General features: G+C 47.2%; 1 protein-coding gene across 1 annotated transcript in view; it reads right to left on the bottom strand.

The window, feature by feature from the left end:
- Positions 1 to 18973, bottom strand: part of LOC132394859 (tenascin-X-like) — a 168568-nt gene that overhangs the window by 139604 nt on the left and 9991 nt on the right. Inside the window, exons 6-7 of the mRNA XM_059971266.1 lie at positions 12643 to 12906; positions 440 to 1132 (exon numbers count right to left, since the gene is read on the bottom strand). Coding sequence (XP_059827249.1) covers positions 440 to 1132; positions 12643 to 12906 — 957 coding nt within the window. The remainder of the gene's footprint in view (positions 1 to 439; positions 1133 to 12642; positions 12907 to 18973) is intronic.

Raw genomic sequence — 18973 nt, 5'->3', positions numbered from 1 at the left:
TCTCTGGCTAAAGAAATTCATCTTTGTTCTAACAGGAAGACCCTCTATTCTGAGTCTCTGCCCTCTGGTCCTAAACTCTCCCACTATAGAAGACATCTTCTCCACATCCACTCTATCTAGTGCTTTCAATATTTGATAGGCTTCAGTGAGATTCCCCCTCATTTTCATCAACTCCAGAGCCATCAAATGCTCCTCATGTGTGAACTCTGTCTTTCCTGGGAACATGCTCATGAAGCCCTTTAAAGCCAGCACACCCTTTCTTAGAAATGGGGCACCAAGCAGACCCACTCAGGGCCGTCCAAATGGAACGTGGAAATATTCTGCAGGGCTGTGAGGAAAGGCCCGATAAACGGACCCGATAAGCTTGGAGTCAGCACAAAACACAATGGGTTAACTGGGCTCTTTCTGCACTGTAGGAATTCGATGTTTCTGTAAGTACCTCCAGGATTCCCATGTGGAGTTGTTTCTGATCTCCCTGACTGAGGAGGGTTCTCAGCTCCTTTACTGATTTGCTGGCCATCGAGCGGTGTCCCCGGAATTCTGTTCAAAGACGGATAAAGGTCAGGTTCATTTTGCCCCCTTGGACTGGGAACGATCCCTGGGGTTCTAACTCTGGACCTGGGGTGGGCCCCTGGGAATCCGACAAGCCTGTGTTTTCCTTTCGATATGGGAATGGGTTCTGGGGATCTGCTGCGATGAATCATTCCTCCAGGCACCGAAACTCTGCCGGGTGATCCACCATGTTGATCCTTTCCCCAAGGTGTGGCTTTGGTCCCCGGGGACACAATGACCCTTCTGCCGGGACTCCCCAGTTTCCCCGTTCCCACTAGGGACTGCTGCTGCGCCTTGGCACCGGGGCTTCTACGGCCTTCCGTCTCTTTCTCATCGTCTGCCGGCAGTGGTTTGGGAGGCCGGGTGGTGAGCAGCACCCTGGGGGAGCGGAAGGGTTTCCGGCCCAACGCCGTGGGGTGCCGGACGGCAGGGTGACCCATCGCATCCCTGTCAGCCGAGAGTCCAGCTACCGCTATCTTCCTGGAGATGGCCTTCGAAATGTCCTGGATGGACTGGCTCCCATTGGCAGCCAGCGGTCGGCTGGAATGGCTGCCAGCCAGTTCCCGATGGGCGAGACTTTCTGTTGAAACAGAGTTGGCATTTAATACCCGTGATGAGACAGTGAACGACTCAATTGGCCTGCGCAATCCTCTGATTTCCAGCTATCCCCACTCACAGGTGTGTTGAAACCTCTTTCCTCTTCTGAGCAGCAGCAATACCACTTCAGGACTCTCAGCATGTAAAGCAGATGGAACAGTCGCACATTATGGAGACCACAGAGTGGGATTAGTTTAGTTTGGGGATGGAGGACTGTCCGTGTGTGTGGGAGGGAGGAAAGGGGCTTGTTTTTCTGTTGTTTTGTTGCTTGTTGGGTTCTCTGTTATTCGGCTGAGTGTTGTAGACATTCTGTGCTGGCAGCGGAGTGTGTGGTGACCCTTGCGGGCTGCCCCCAGCACATCGCTAGCTTGTGTAGGATGTTAATGCAAACAGAGCATCTCCCTGTCTGTTTCGATGTATGCGTGATAGACAAATGGATCTGAACCCGAAGCCCACGGGCCTTTGATCAAACAACTTTGACAAGGGAGCCCAGACCCAGAGAACTGCAGAGGAGATCTGCCAGGATGCTGCCTGGGCTAGAGAGTGTGACTTATGGGGATAGGTCAAACAACGCTAGTGCTTTTTGCTTTGGAGTGAAGCATGATGAGAGGTGACTTGATGTAAGTGATGAGAGGCATAGACAGAGTGGACAGTCAGAGATTGTTTTCCAGGGCGAAAATAGCTAAGATGGGGCATAATTTAAGGTAACTGGAGGAAAGCATGAGGGGGATGTCGGGGGAGGCTTTTATTTCACCGAGAGACTGTGTGGGTGTGTGGAATATCCTGCCGGGGTGGTGGTAAAGGGATAGGCACACGATGAAAGAAAAATGGCGGACTAGGTGGGTGGGAAGGGTAAGATTGATCTTGGAGTAGGTTCAAAGGCCAGCACAACATTGTGGGCCGAAGGACTGTCCTGTTCTATATAACACCAAGTTCTGAACACACTCAGTGAGCCTGATACAGTGACATTGAGAGAGTACGTCACTCCCTTCTGCTGCAGCTCGCCCCTACGGGAAGTGGTAGAGGCAGGTTTGATGTTGTCATTTAAAGTAAGATTGGATAGGTATATGGACAGGAAAGGAATGGAGGGTTAAGGGCTGAGTGCGGGCCAGTGGGACTAGGTGAGTGTAAGCGTCAGCACGGACTAGAAGGGCCGAGATGGCCTGTTTACGTGCTGTAATTGTTATATGGTTACTACTGTAACCGGAGAGTATCGGACAGTATCTGTTTCTCATGTGCCTGAGGGCATACATTGAAGGCGGAGGGGCAAGTTCGAAGGAGGTGTGAGGGGCAATTTTATTTACACGGAGAGTGATAGGTGCCTGGGAAACACTGCCTGGGGTGATGGTAGAGGCAGGTGCACTTGGGGTATTTAAGAGATGTTTACATAGGCACACAAACGTGAGAAAAATGGACGTAGTGTTGGCTGAAGGGATTTGTTCAGCTGGCCACGGTGGTTGGTGTGGTGTTGTCGGTGTGTGGGGTCTCTTCCTGCTCTATGTTGTACATGACCCCTCCCATGGATTTTCTTCCGAGGATTGACACTCAACATTGATTCATAACATTCTGGGACTTCATGTTTCAGCCAAGGTGCTGCCAATTTAGAACCACACGACTCTTCCCTGAGCAGAGAGATCGTAGCTGCAGAGGAGAGATGAGGGGTTGGGAGACGTGACAGGTTACCCAAGCTCCCAGGACGTTCCCTGTGAAAACGAAAGGGAAAGATGGGGAAAGGAGAACGAGGGGTCCTGGAGTTTTCCGGTTCCCCTCACGGACGGCTGCGACGTTTCTCGAACAAACTCCTGGATGGGAAAAAACACAGGGAGAGGGAGAAGCCAGGACCTTGGGATTGAGCAAAAACACCTGAAAGGAGAAAGAGAGAGAGAGAGAGAGAGATGAACACTTCCTGGAACAATTCCCGCCAGCCAGCAGGGTGAGGGAGTGGGCCAAGGATGACACAACCCATAGGGATTTACCAAAGCATCCCCAACCACAACACCCACACCCAGAAGGTAGTGTTTCAAGCCGGAAGCTCACCAGAACCCACGAGCAATGGGATATGGACGCAAGTCCCAACAACATCACCGTCTGTTACAGGGATTCAAAGGCATATAACCGTGAGTCCATACAGAGGATTGTGAGGACGACTGAAAGGATCATCAGGGTCTCTCCTTGATCCACCTAAAAACTTTCATCAGGAGCGCTGCATACACAGGGCCCTCAGCACTGTCAATGATCCCTCCGATCTGTCCAACAATCTCCTTTACTCTGTACTATCAGGCAGGAGGCACCGTGGCATTAGGACAAGAACTGTTAGGCTGGGAAACAGCTTCTTCCCCCCGGCCGTAAGACCACCGAACTCCCTGCCAACACCCAGGGCTCATCAGTGTTATACTGCTTACTTTTTAACTTGCGTCCTGAATGCACCTTATTGTTTGTTAATTTAATTATGGTGATACTTTTCATGTTATCTGTACTGTATCATGCACCTTGGCCCTGTTTGGTTTGGCGGGAAACATGGGGACGATGGAATGACATAGACTGAACTTGAACTTCAACTCCATGGTGGCTCCACTGCGAAAGACGGAAATAAGCTGCAGAGGGTCGTAAACTCAGCCAGTTCCATCAGGGCCACTAGCCTCCGCACCATTGAGGACATCTTCAAAAAGTGATGCCTAACCCCCTCAACCAGCAGAAGTCCTTTTCTCATTGCTATCATCAGGAAGGAGGCACCCACACTCTGCGTTTCAGGAACAGCTTCTTAAACTCCACCTTCAGGTTTCTGAATGGAAAATGAACCATGAAAACTACATTGTCTCTTTTGAACAAATTTATATTTTTACACATTTCTTATTGTAACATATAAATATTTTTATGTATTTCACATACTGCTATTGCAAAACAAGAACATTCCTGACACTCTCTGTGACACAACGGTCAGTGTGACACCTCTCTCTGACACGATAGTCAGTGTGTTCCTCTCTGTGACACAACGGTCAGTGTGACACCTCTCTCTGACACGATAGTCAGTGTGTTCCTCTCTGTGACACAACGGTCAGTGTGACACCTCTCTCTGACACGATAGTCAGTGTGTTCCTCTCAGTGACACAACGGTCAGTGTGACACCTCTCTCTGACACGACGGTCAGTGTGTTCCTCTCTGTGACACAACGGTCAGTGTGACACTTCTCTCTGACACGATGGTCAGTGTGTTCCTCTCTGTGACACAACGGTCAGTGTGACACCTCTCTCTGACACGATAGTCAGTGTGTTCCTCTCTGTGACACAACGGTCAGTGTGACACCTCTCTCTGACACGACGGGTCAGTGTGTTCCTCTGTGACACAACGTTCAGTGTGACTCCTCTCTCTGACACGACAGTCAGTGTGTTCCTCTCTGTGACACAACGGTCAGTGTGACACCTCTCTCTGACACGATAGTCAGTGTGTTCCTCTCTGTGACACAACGGTCAGTGTGACACCTCTCTCTGACACGACGGGTCAGTGTGTTCCTCTGTGACACAACGTTCAGTGTGACTCCTCTCTCTGACACGACAGTCAGTGTGTTCCTCTCTGTGACACAACGGTCAGTGTGACTCCTCTCTCCGACACGACGGTCAGTCTGTTCCCCTCTGTGACACAACGGTCAGTGTGACACCTCTCTTTGACACGACGGTCAGTGTGTTCCTCTCTGTGACACAACGGTCAGTGTGACACCTCTCTCTGACACGATAGTCAGTGTGTTCCTCTCTGTGACACAACGGTCAGTGTGACACCTCTCTTTGACACGACGGTCAGTGTGTTCCTCTCTGTGACACAACGGTCAGTGTGACACCTCTCTCTGACACGATGGTCAGTGTGTTCCTCTCTGTGACACAACGGTCAGTGTGACACCTCTCTCTGACACGACGGTCAGTGTGTTCCTCTCTCTGACACAACGGTCAGTGTGACACCTCTCTCTGACACGACGGTCAGTGTGTTCCTCTCTGTGACACAACGGTCAGTGTGACACCTCTCTCTGACACAACGGTCAGTGTGACACCTCTCTCTGACACAACGGTCAGTGTGACACCTCTCTCTGACACGACGGTCAGTGTGTTCCTCTCTGTGACACAACGGTCAGTGTGACACCTCTCTCTGACACAACGGTCAGTGTGACACCTCTCTCTGACACGACGGTCAGTGTGTTCCTCTCTGTGACACGGTCCACACTCTAGGCCTCCCTACAACTCACATGGTACTGACAATGTGGTGTCATCTACTGGCTGCCCCCAGCACATCTTCGGTTGTTCTCGCGTCACCGTATACACATTGTATACACAATGAGTCCGAATCCCCATTTACTAAATTATCACTACCAGCCAATTCTAGCACTCACCACTGGAATGAAGGGTGCAAATTTCTTGCTAATTTGGTCAGACTAAAGGAAATAGCAAGAAGACGAGAAAATCTGCAGATGCTGGATATTCGAGCAACACACACAAAATGCTGGAGCAATTCAGAATCTAGGAAACGAGTACAGTTGACGTTTTGGGCCGAAATCCTTCAGCAGGAAATAGCATGCATCATATCCCTCTCCGTCCTGTTGCAGGGTCACAGATGCTGCCTGACTCATTGAGTCTTTCCGTCATTGCATTCTTCAGTCCAGATTCCAACATCTGCTGTCGTTTTATCTTCTCATCAAAGTTCAAGGTCAGTTTAAAATAATGTAATGTAAATTTTTGGGTGGTAGGGTGGAGATGCGTCTCTACCAATGGAGGTGTAAAGCACTCCTTCCTTCTGCTAGCCTGCAGGTCACCCTTGGACAAGACGTAACACCAGCCTAGCCTCCCAATCAGGGACAGTAGAAGCCATGGGAGCAGATAGTGAATGATGGGCATATGATCAGCCAGTGCATATCACAAGTCTTGGTTATGCGATCGCTGACGCCAGGCAGACAATCTCTGGAGTAGTAATGATGGCTGGGGCCACCTGTCGTGTAAAGACACTGCCCAGAAGAAGGCAATGGCAAACCGCTCCTGTAGGAAAGCTTGCCAAGAACAATCCTAGTTTGGAAAGACCACGATCACCATTCCCAACATCCTTTGCTCCTGCCAGATTTACACACTGACTCACCGCTCCACGCTGACAAACACAGCACTGTGTAATTTTGGCACCTGAGCAACAGGTTTTTACTTCTTACAGAGAACTCTGAAGTCCAAGGCACCGAGCTTTAATAGTGTTGCACTAACCACTTCATTACCACGGCGCCCGAAGGGTAGCGTATGGTGATGTATATGTACTTCGGCGATAAATTTACTTTGACCTTCCTTCACCTTTGCTCCCTGGCCTGTAACACTGAGAGCAAAAGTTCACCAGGACCACAGCATCTTAAAGGTCATCTCAGGATGGGGAACAGCTCCTGAAATTGCCTGAGCCACATATTCCCGAGCAGGAATCAGACGCCTAAAGGAATGAGTTTAATGCCATGTCCTCTACATGGCACCTGAAGTACAACAGAGTATCGGAGATTTCACTCACAGCAGTGAGAGTACCTCTGTTAACACTGCCGTCTCGGGAGATCTGTCAGCTCAAGGAACTCCATGAAGAGTTCAAACGACAGACGGCAGCAGGAACTACGAAGCCCTTCAAGCAAATCCTTCGATCCCTGTACACCTCCTGCTCTGTGGAGAGAGAGATGAGAGAGAGAGAGAGAGATGGAGAGAGAGAGAGATGGAGAGAGAGATGGAGACACAGAGAGAGATGGAGAGAGAGAGAGATGGAGAGAGAGATGGAGAGGGAGAGAGAGATGGAGAGGGAGAGAGAAATGGAGAGAGAGATGAGAGAGAGAGATGGAGACGGAGAGAGAGATGGAGAGGGAGAGAGAGAGATGGAGAGAGAGAGAGATGGAGAGGGAGAGAGAGATGGAGAGAGAGAGAGAGAGATAGAGATGGGAGACAGAGAGGAAGGAAAGAGAGAGAAGCTGCCTCCTGTAATCATATTTATTGTGATTTTTGATTATTGCTGTGTTCTTTATCGTACTGTTTTTTGTGCTGAGGTCTGACTTCTCACATGCCTTCTCTGAGCCTTTATGATTCTTTTTTCTTTCCCCAGAGTTCCGATCTGGAAATCGCTACAGGGACACTAAAACAAAAGCTTCACATCATCTTAAAAGTGTCTTCCCTCAGAGAGTTAGTCTGATCAACCATTCTAGTCAGCACCCACCCCACCCCTCCATCTATTACTGCACTAGAAACGCTTTAAACTGCTTTTTATGATGCTGCTTACACTGTAAGTAAATGGTATTTGTGTATTTATGCACATCCATATCTATACTCATTTTACGTAATTCTGTATTCTCAATAATTATCGAATGATGTTGTTTTTCGATGTATGTCACACCCCGACCAACACACCTCAGCAAATTCTGAACACATGTCGATGCACATGGTGAATAAAGTTGATCGTGGATATTTTGCCGCCGCCTCTTTCTCTATTCCCCTCCTCGGTCCATTTCTCCCATGATCCACTCTCCTCTCCTGTTAGATTCCTCCTTCTCCAACCCTTCAACTTTTCCACTTATCACCTTCCAGCTTCTTACTTCATTCCCCACCCACCAGGCTTCACCTATCTTGCCCTCCTTCTCCCACCCCCCACCAATATTTTTATTCTGGAATCTTCCTTTCCAGTCCTGATGAAGGATCCCAGGGTGCAACGTCGACTGTCCATTCTTTTCCACAAATGCTGCCTGACCTGCTGAGTTCCTTCATCATTTTGGATATGTTGCTCTGGATTTGCAGCATCTGCAGATAATCTTGCAATTTTCTTTGCTTATCAAACTTCCCCAAAATACATGTCTGCAGTGTTTCTGGTCACTCCCTGGGGCTGCCAGTCCCCCACAAGCTGTCTCTAAATAAATAGATTATCTTCCACAGCTGTAACTCTGTCAGTGTGCAAGCTCAAACATCTGGCATGCAGCACGCACACGTTATACTCTCTCTGAAATGGACACAAGCACAGAGGAGCCAAACTGATGTCATCTAATCCATGCGTTCCCTGAAAAGGGCAACGTGTGCACTGGAACAAATCCAGTCAGATATCACACTCAGGACCACGACAAATGGTATGGGGGAGACAGACAGAGACAGAACGGAGTGGGGTACACCGAGAGACAGGAAATGGAATGGGGAAGACAGACAGAGACAGAACGGAGTGGGGTACACCGAGAGACAGGAAATGGAATGGGGGAGTCAGACAGAGACAGAACAGAGTGGGGTACACCGAGAGACAGGAAATGGAATGGGGGGAGACAGACAGAGACCGAACGGAGTGGGGTACACCGAGAGACAGGAATTGGAATGGGGGAGACAGACAGAGACAGAACAGAGTGGGGTACACCGAGAGACAGGAAATGGAATGGGGGGAGACAGACAGAGACCGAACGGAGTGGGGTACACCGAGAGACAGGAAATGGAATGGGGGGAGACAGGCAGAGACAGAACGGAGTGGGGTACACCGAGAGACAGGAAATGGAATGGGGGGAGACAGGCAGAGACAGAACGGAGTGGGGTACATCTAGAGACAGGAAATGGAATGGTGGAGACAGAGACAGAACGGAGTGGGGTACACCGAGAGACAGGAAATGGAATGGGTGAGACAGACGGAGACAGAACAGAGTGGGGTACACCAAGAGACAGGAAATGGAATGGGTGAGACAGACAGAGACAGAACGGAGTGGGGTACACCGAGAGACGGGAAATGGAATGGGGGAGACAGAGACAGAACGGATTAGGGTACACCGAGAGACAGGGAATGGAATGGGGGGAGACAGACAGAGACAGAACGGAGTGGGGTACACCGAGAGACAGGAAATGGAATGGGGGGAGACAGACAGAGACAGAACGGAGTGGGGTACACCGAGAGACAGGAAATGGAATGGGGGAGACAGAGACCGAACAGAGTGGGGTATACCGAGAGACAGGAAATGGAATGGGGGAGACGGACAGAGACAGAACGGATTGGGGTACACCGAGAGACAGGAATTGGAATGGGGGGACAGACAGAGACAGAACGGAGTGGGGTACACCGAGAGACAGGAAATGGAATGATTCATTCATCTGTCACCGCCTGAACTCAGAACTCGGATTAGGTTCTTTATCACTGAGAAATGTCGTTAAAACCGTTGCTTTATGGCATCTGTACAGTGTAATACATAAAAGTATTAATAGTGCCTATTGAAAGTATTCTCTCTCCCTTGGAAACTTCCATGTTTTATTGTTTTACAACATTGAATCACAATGGATTTAAATTGGCTTTTTTGACACTGATCAACAGAAAAAAACACTTCCGTGTCAAACTGAAAAGAGATATCTACAAAGTGATCTAAATTAGTTACAAAATAATTGTTTGCATAAGTATTCACCCATTTAATATTGCACACCAAATCATCACTGGCGCAGAAGTGATTAAATGCAGGTCAGCGCGTGCAGTGAAGGTGTTTCAGTTGACCTGTATCTGCTGGTGAGTCAGTGTCCTGGTAAAACCGCCATGAAAACAAACACTCCAAGCTACTCCGCAAAAAGGTTATTGAAAAGCATGTCAGAAGATGAGTACTAGAACATTTCCAAGTCACTGAATATCCCTTGGAGTACAGTTCAGTCAATCATTAAGAAATGATAAGAACATGGCACAGCTGTAAATCTGCCTCAAGCAGGCCGTCCTCAAAAATTGAGTCACCGTGCAAGAAGTGGACAGGTGAGGGAAGCCGCCAGAAGACCTATGACAACTCGGGAGGTATTACAAGTTTCACACACTAAATACTGGAGGAACAACAGTCCAGGCAGCGTCTATGGAAAAGAGTACAGTCGACATTTTGGGCCAAAACCCTTCAGCGGGACTGTGGAAAAAAATGAGGAGTCCGAAGGAGGAAGAAACACAAGGTGAGAGGTGAAACTGCAAGGGGGGAGGGGTGAAGTAAAGAGCTGGGAAGCTAATTGGTGAATGAGTTGGACAAGGGGGAATCTAACTGGAGAAGACAGAAGGCCATGGATGAAAGAAAAAGGGGAAGGAGCACCAGAGAGAGGTGATGGGCAGGCAGGGACATAAGGTGAGAGAGGGAAAAGGGAATGGGGAATAGAAAAGGTGGTGGGGGGAGGCACTGCTGAAAGTTCAAGAACTTCCCAGCTCTTTACTTCATCCCTCCCCCTCCCAGTTTCACCTATCACCTTCTGTTTCTTCCTCCCCTCCCTTCTCACTCTGACTTCTCATTGTTTTTCCTCCAGTCCTGCTGAAGGGTCTTGGCCCGAAACATTAACTGTCTGCACTCGTTTCTGTAGATGCTGCCTGACCTGCTCAGTTCCTCCAGCATTTTGTGTGTGTGCTTGGATTTCCAGCTTTTTCAGATTTTCTCTCATTTGTGATTGAGTTATCAGTGGCTGAGATGGGAGAGACTACACATACAACAACTGTTGCCCGGGTGTTTCACCAGTCACAGCCTTATGGGAGAGTGGCAAAGAGAAAGCCACTGTTGGGAAAAAACCCACACGAAATCTCGGCTAGAGTTCGCCAAAAAGCCTGTGAGAGACTCTGAAGTCAGCTGGAAGAAGGTTCTCTGGTCTGATGAAACCAAAACTGAGCTTTTTGGCCATCAGACTAAATGCTATGTTTTGCGTAAGCCAAGTACCACACATCATCAAAAACACACCATTGCTACCGTGAAGCGGGTGGTGGCTGCATCTCGCTGTGGGGATGCTTCACTGCAGCAGGCCCTGGAAGATTTTGATGGTAGAGGATAAAATGAATGCAGCAAAATACAGGGAGATCCTGGAGGAAAACCTGATACAGTCTGCAAGAGAACTGTGACTTGGGAGAAGATTTGTTTTCCAGCAAGACAATGACCCCAAGCATAAAGCCAAAGCTACACAGGAATGGCTTAAAAACAACAAAGTTAATGTCCTGGAGTGGCCAAGTCAGAGTCCAGACCTCAATCCAATTGAGAATTTGTGGCCGGACTTAAAAGGGGGTTCACTCACAGTCCTATACAACCTGACAGAGCTTGTGCAGTTTTGTAAAGAAGAATGGGGAAAAGCTTCCAGTAGAAGTGGTAGAGGCAGGTTCGATATTGTCATTTAAAGTAAAATTGGATAGGTATATGGACAGGAAAGGAATGCAGGGTTATGGGCTGAGTGCAGGTAGGTGGGACTAGGTGAGAGTAAGCGTTTGGCACTGAGTAGAAGGGCCAAGGTGGCCTGTTTCTGTGCTGTAATTGTTATATGGTGAAAAAAATCTTCAGTATCAAGATGTGCAAAGCTGATAGAGACCGATCCACACAGACTCCAGGCTGTGATTGTTACCAAAGGTGCATCTACTAAATATTGACTTGCAGGGAGTGAATACTTATGCAATCAATTATTTTGTGTTTTATATTTGTAATTAATTTAGATCACTTTGTCGAGATCTGCTTTCACTTTGACATGAACGCATCTTTTTTTCTGTTGATCAGAAAAGCCAAATCAAATCTCCTTTGTTTCAATGTTGTAAAATAATAAAACATAAAAACTGCCAAGGGTGGTGAATACTTTTTATAGGTGCTGTAAGTTACAATAAGAATATATAAAACTGTGAATAAATAGTCCAAAAAGAGAGAAAAATAGTACAGTAGTGTTCATGAGTTCATGGCTGTTCTGAAATCTGAACTTGCAAGATGAAATTTGTAATTAACCCGCTGCTCTCTCAGAAGTTTTCAATTACTACTTCCTTCATAGACAATAGGTGCAGGAGTAGGCCATTTGGCCCTTTGAGCCAGCACCACCATTCACTGTGATCGTGGCTGATCATACACAGTCAGTACCACGGTCCTGCCTCTCCCCATATCCCTTGACCCCACTATCTTTAAGAGCTCTATCTAACTCTCTCTTGAAAGCATCCAGAGACTTGGCCTCCACTGCCTTCCGAGGCAGAGCATTCCACTGATCCACAACTCTCTGGGTGAAAAAGTTTCTCCTGACCTCCGTTCTAAATGGCCTACCCCTTATTCTTAAACTGTGGCCTCTGGTTCTGGACTCCCCCAAAACTGGGAACATTTTTCCTGCCTCTAGCATGTCCAATCCCTTAATAATCTTATATGCCTCAATCAGATCCCCTCTCATCCCTCTAAATTCCAGTGTATACAAGCCCAGTCGCTCCAATCTTTCAACATATGACAGTCCTGCCATCCCGGGAATCAACCTCGTGAACCTACGCTGCACTCCCTCAATAGCAAGAATGTCCTTCCTCAAATTTGGAGTCTACCCATAAACCGTCAGTCTGATCTTGAAGGAATAAGGTACTTTACCCAAAGATACACCTGTAGTCAGCTCAGAGACCCAGGCAGGGCCCAGTTTTCTGGGCAGTGATCCATTCCCCGTAGTTATACAAACTCTGGCCCAGTTAGTTACGGGGCAGGGCTCACGTCTTGTACAGCTTCCTTTGGGGGGTAGAGCACACAGCACTGACATTCCCGTTTCAGCCGGCCCTTACCTGTGGTTGCAGTAGTGATCACGGCCTCACTCTTCATCTTCCCCTGCTCACCCACCAATGAGATGGTGTACTTGGTGCCTTTCTCCAGCCCTTTCAGTGTGGCCGTGCGATCTTGGCCAGACACCGTCAGCTCCCCGCCTCGGCCGCTCCGGGTGGTGTAGCTGATGCGGTAGAGGTCGACCTGGGCTACGGACCTCTCCCACTGCAGGCTGATAGTGGAGTCGGTCACGACGACTGTGCGCAGGTCCCTGGGGCTGTCGATCACTGCCGGAGGCAAAGAGAGAAACCTTGTCAAGGATTCATCGAGCAGGATAGTTTTTTGCAACAATACATAGAGGTACCGACAAGAGAAGGGGCAGTGTTGGATCTCCTGTTAGGGAATGAGATAGGTCAGGTGACGGAGGTATGTGTTGGGGAGCACTTCGGGTCCAGTGATCACAATGCCATTAGTTTCAATATAATTATGGAGAAGGATAGGACTGGACCCAGGGTTGAGATTTTTGATTGGAGAAAGGTTAACTTTGAGGAGATGCGAAAGGATTTAGAAGGAGTGGATTGGGACAATTTGTTTTATGGAAAGGATGTAATAGAAAAACAGAGGTCATTTAAAGGTGAAATTTTGAGGGTACAGAATCTTTATCTTCCTGTTAGGTTGAAAGGAAAGGTTAAAAGTTTGAGAGAACCATGGTTTTCAAGGGATATTGGAAACTTTGTTTGGAAAAAGAGAGATATCTACAATAAATATAGGCAGCATGGAGTAAATGAGATGCTCGAGGAATATAAAGAATGTAAGAAGAATCTTAAGAAAGAAATTAGAAAAGCTAAAAGAAGATATGAGGTTGCTTTGGCAAGTAAGGTGAAAATAAATCCAAAGGGTTTCTACAGTTATATTAATAGCAAAAAGATTGTGAGGGATAAAATTGGTCCCTTAGGGAATCAGAATGGATAGCTATGTGTGGAGCCAAAAGAGATGGGAGAGATTTTGAACAATTTCTTTTCTTCGGTATTGTGTAAGGTAAGGGAAACAAATAGGGAAGTTATGGAAACTATGATGATTAAAGAAGAGGAAGTACTGGAGCTTTTAAAGAATATAAAAGTGGAAAAGTCTCCGGGTCCTAACTGGATATTCCCTAGGACCTTGAGGGAAGTTAGTGTAGAAATAGCAGGGGCTCTGACAGAAATATTTCAATTGTCATTAGAAACAGGGATGGTGCTGGAGGATTGGCATAATGCTCATGTGGTTCCATTGTTTAAAAAGGGTTCTAAGAGTAAACCTAGCAATTATTGGCCTGTAATTTTGATGTCAGTGGTGGGTAAATTAATAGAAAGTATTCTTAGAGATGGTATATATAATTATCTGGGTAGAAAGGGTCTGATTAGAAACACTCAACATGGATTTGTGCGTGGAAGGTCATGTTTGACAAATCTTATTGAATTTTTTGAAGAGGTTACGAGGAAAGTTGTCGAGGGTAAAGCAGTGGATGTTGTCTATATGGACTTCAGTAAGGCCTTTGATAAGGTTCCACATGGAAGGTTATTTAGGAAGGTTCAATCATTAGGTATTAATATTGAAGTAGTGAAATGGATTCAACAGTGGCTGGATGGGAGATGCCAGAGAGTAGTGGTGGATAACTGTTTGTCAGGTTGGAGGCCGGTGACTAGTGGTGTGCCTCAGGGATCTGTACTGGGTCCAATGTTGTTTGTCATATACATTAATGATCTGGATGATAGGGTGGTAAATTGGATTAGTAAGTATGCAGATGATACTAAGATAGGTAGTGTTGTGGATAATGAAGTAGTTTTTCAAAGCTTGCGGAAAGATTTAGGCCAGTTAGAAGAGTGGGCTGAATGATGGCAGATAGAGTTTAATGCTGATAAGTGTGGAGTGCTACACTTTGGTAGGAATAATCCAAATAGGACATACATGGTAAATGGTAGGGCATTGAGGAATGCAGTAGAACAGTAGGAATAATGGTGCATAGTTCCTTGAAGGTAGAATCTCATGTGGATAGGGTGGTGAAGAAAGCTTTTGATATGCTGGTCTTTATAAATCAGAACATTGTGTACAGGAGTTGGGATGTAATGTTAAAATTGTACAAAGCATTGGTGAGGCCAAATTTGGATTATTGTGTACAGTTCTGGTCACCGAATTATAGGAAAGATTCAACAAAATAGAGAGAGTACAGAGGAGATTTACTAGAATGTTACCTGGGTTTCAGCACCTAAGTTACAGGGAAAGGTTGAACAAGTTAGGACTTTATTCTTTGGAGCGTAGAAGGTTGAGGGGGGACTTGATAGAGGTATTTAAAATAATGAGGGGGATAGATAGAGTTGATGTAGATAGGCTTTTTCCATTGAGAGTAGGGGAGATTCAAACAAGAAGACATGAGTTGAGAGATAAGGGGCAAAAGTTTAGGGGTATATGGACAGGAAAGGAGTGGAGGGTTTTGGGCTGACTGCAGGTCGGTGGGACTAAGTGAGAGTAAGCGTTCGGCACAGACTAGAAGGGTCGAGATGGCCTGGTTCCATGCTGTAATTGTCTTATGGTTATATGAAAAAGTTTAAAAATCTGAGGTGCAACTGGACTTGGGAGTCCTTGCACAGGATACACTAAAGGTTAACCTGAAGGTTGAGTCAGTGGTGAGGAAAGCAAATACAATGTTTGCATTCATTTCGAAAAGACTAGAATATAAAAAGAAAGGTAGTAATGCTGACGCTCTACAAGGCATTGCTCCAACCGCACTTGGAGTATTGTGAGCAGTTTTGGGCCTCTTGTCTAAGAAAGGATTTGCTGGCACTGGAGAGGGTCCAGAAGTTCATGAGAATGATCCTGGGAATGACAGGGTCATCATTTGATGACTCTGGGCCTGTACTCATTAGAGTTTAGAAGAATGAGATTGGGCGGGGGGGGGGGGGGTGGTTTCATTGAAAGCTATCAAATATTGAAAGGCCTGGATAGAGTAGACATGGAGAGGATATTTCCTATAGAGGGGGAGTCTAGGACCAGAGGACACAGATAGAGTGGATGTGGAGAGGATATTTCCTATAGAGGGGGAGTCTAGGACCAGAGGACACAGATAGAGTGGATGTGGAGAGGATGTTTCCTATAGTGGGGGAGTCTAGGACCAGAGGACACAGAGAGAGTGGATGTGGAGAGGATGTTTCCTATAGTGGGGGAGTCTAAGACCAGAGGGCACAGATAGAGTGGATGTGGAAAGGATGTTTCCTATAGTGGGGGAGTCTAGGACCAGAGGACACAGAGTGCATCTGGAGAGGATGTTTCCTATATTGGGGAGTCTAGGACCAGAGGGCACAGATAGAGTGGATGTGGAGAGGATGTTTCCTGTAGTGGGGGAGTCTCGGAGCAGAGGACACAGATAGAGTGGATGTGGAGAGGATGTTGCCTTTAGTGGGGGAGTCTGGGACCAGAGGACACAGATAGAGTGGGTGTGGAGAGGATGTTTCCTATAGTGGGGGAGTCTTGGACCAGAGGACACAGATAGAGTGGGTGTGGAGAGGATGATTCCTATAGTGGGGGAGTCTGGGACCAGAGGACACAGATAGAGTGGGTGTGGAGAGGATGATTCCTATAGTGGGGGAGTCTGGGACCAGAGGACACAGATAGAGTGGGTGTGGAGAGGATGTTTCCTATAGTGGGGGAGTCTGGGACCAGAGGACACAGATAGAGTGGGTGTGGAGAGGATGATTCCTATAGTGGGGGAGTCTGGGACCAGAGGACACAGATAGAGTGGGTGTGGAGAGGATGATTCCTATAGTGGGGGAGTCTGGGACCAGAGGACACAGATAGAGTGGGTGTGGAGAGGATGATTCCTATAGTGGGGGAGTCTGGGACCAGAGGGCACAGATAGAGTGGATGTGGAGAGGATGTTTCCTATAGTGGGGGAGTCTGGGACCAGAGGACACAGATAGAGTGGGTGTGGAGAGGATGTTTCCTATAGTGGGGGAGTCTAGGACCAGAGAGCACAGCCTCAGAATGGAAGGACGTTCCTTTCATCCAGGAGACTAATGAACCTGCTCACCCGTGCGTCCATTGAATATGTGAGGGTACAGAGCACCTGAAGGAAACCCATGTGGTGGGATGGTGACAGGATCTGTTTATATCCATTACTTTTGCAGTGTCTGTGGATGTGCATACCTTTCTGTGTGTGTGTGTGTGTGTGTGTGTGTGTGTGTGTATGTCTTTGTGACTCTGTGTGTATGTGTTTGTCTGTGTGTGTGTGTCTGTGCGTGATGTGTGTCTGTGTTTGTGTTTCTATGTCTGTGTGTGTTTGTGACTCTGTCTGTCTGTATGTGTTTGTCTGTTTGTTTGTGTGTGTATGTGTGTGTGTGTGTGTCTGTTTGAGTATGTTGTTGTCACAACCAGATTCGGCAGCGCTGTAGATACGGCAATTGTGTTTGTGAATATGCGCGTGTCAGCTAATTATTATTTCACTGTGTTAGTATTTAATTCCATCCATTCCGTTGTAGTACTTGTCGAGACTTGGACACAGCAACACTTCACCTGCTTGCTTTCTGCCTTGCCTCAGAAATTGGACTGTCGAGTCAACTGACTCCGAAGACTAGCGGTCTTCGTTTAATTCTCAGTTGTTCTTTTCAGCCGCAGTGTAGGCCTCGTTTTCCATTTGAGAGTTTCAGTTAACGGTCCTGTTCAGCCTAGCGTCTATTGTTTTCTTTTCCCTTTAACACTGTTTGCATTAAAGTCTGTGAACTATTGACCTGCTTCAGTGTCTCTCACTCCACATTGGGGCCATGTCGGATTCAGGTGACAGTTGTATGTAGATGTGTGTACCTATACCAATATGTGAAACACAGAACCTTGTACACAAGAATGTGTGTAAATGTGTACGTGTGGGTGAGATGGAAGAGTTGGGGTCAGAATCAGGTTTATTATTGCTGATATATGTTGTAAAATCTGTTTTGCAGTGACAGTACAGTGCAATACATAAAAAATATTACAGAGGCAGCATCTACGGAGAGGAGTGTTCAGTCGACATTTTGGGCTGTTATGGACTCAGCATGACTGCTTATTCCTCTCCATAGACGCTGCCTGACCTGCTGAGTTCCTCCAGCGTTTCATGTGTGTTGCTTTGAATTTCCAGCATCTGCAGAACCTCTTGTGCTTAAAAACACGACTCTAAATTGCAATTAGAAATATTTTTAAAATAAATACGTTGTGCGAAAAGAGAACAAAATAGTGAGGTGGTGTTCATGTGTTCACTGTCCATTCAGAAATCTGATGGCGGAGGGGCAGAAACTGAATCATTGAGTGAGTGTCTCCAGGTTCGTGCATTTCCTCACTGATGGCAGCAGAGTGCAGAGCACCCACCTGGGCTGCACGTCCACTCAACACATTCTTTACTGACTGCAGTGCTTTCTGACGTGCTTTGACTTCAGCTCAGCCTTGTTCCCAGACAAATATTTAACAACGCGGTGTAAGTTCAGTGTGTGCAAGTCAGGGGTTTAGTCGAGCCCACCAGACATACAATAGTGGCATCTGTTGTCAGATGTACTGACCCCCACCTCCCTGTGAACATTCCAGTCACAGTCTGTGCTCTGCTGCACATTGTTAACCCCCACTCTAGCAGACTAGACTCCACGACACCTCCTCCCAGCTCTGCTTTCACCGCCTTTCTGAATTGAATCTACCTTATTTTACAAAAAAGAATAGCCAGCAATGAGACTTCTTTAGGAGGCAGAGGAGACTTGGTATGTCATCAAAGACCATCAAATTTCTACAGATGTACCGTGGAGAGCTGCCTCTGGTACGGGGAGAGTTGGGGGCACTGCACTGGATTGTAAAAAGCTGCAGAAAGCTGTAAACTCAGCGTCCCAACCTGGGCCCAGCATTGAGGATATCTACAAAAGGCGATGCTTCGGGAAGGCAACATCCGTCATGGAAGTTGCTCACAATTCCAGACATGCCCTCTTCTCATTGCTACCTACACAGAGAAGCTACAGGATCCTGAAGACACAAGCTCAATTTCTGAGGGACAACTCCCTTCCATCATTAGATTTGATTGTGGCTGATTTATTTTCCCTCTCAACCCAATTATCCTGCCTTCTCCCCATAACTTCTGATGCCCAGATTAATCAAGGATCTATCAACCTCCGCTTTAAATATACTCAATTACTTGGCCTGCACAACCTCACAAAGGACCCTACCCACCATGCTCGTGAGCTGTTGTCCCACTCCCATCAATGAGGAAGCTACTTAGCATCCACACCAGCACTACCAAACTTTATTCCCCATTCCCATTTCCCTCTCAGCTTATCTTACCTGCCAATCATCTCCCTCTGATGCTCCTCGCTC

Source organism: Hypanus sabinus, chromosome 5 (assembly GCF_030144855.1).
Source record: "Hypanus sabinus isolate sHypSab1 chromosome 5, sHypSab1.hap1, whole genome shotgun sequence".
NCBI classification, from domain to species: domain Eukaryota; kingdom Metazoa; phylum Chordata; class Chondrichthyes; order Myliobatiformes; family Dasyatidae; genus Hypanus; species Hypanus sabinus.
The sequence above is the reverse complement of the archived record's forward strand: the minus strand, read 5'-3'. Positions and strand labels throughout refer to the sequence as shown.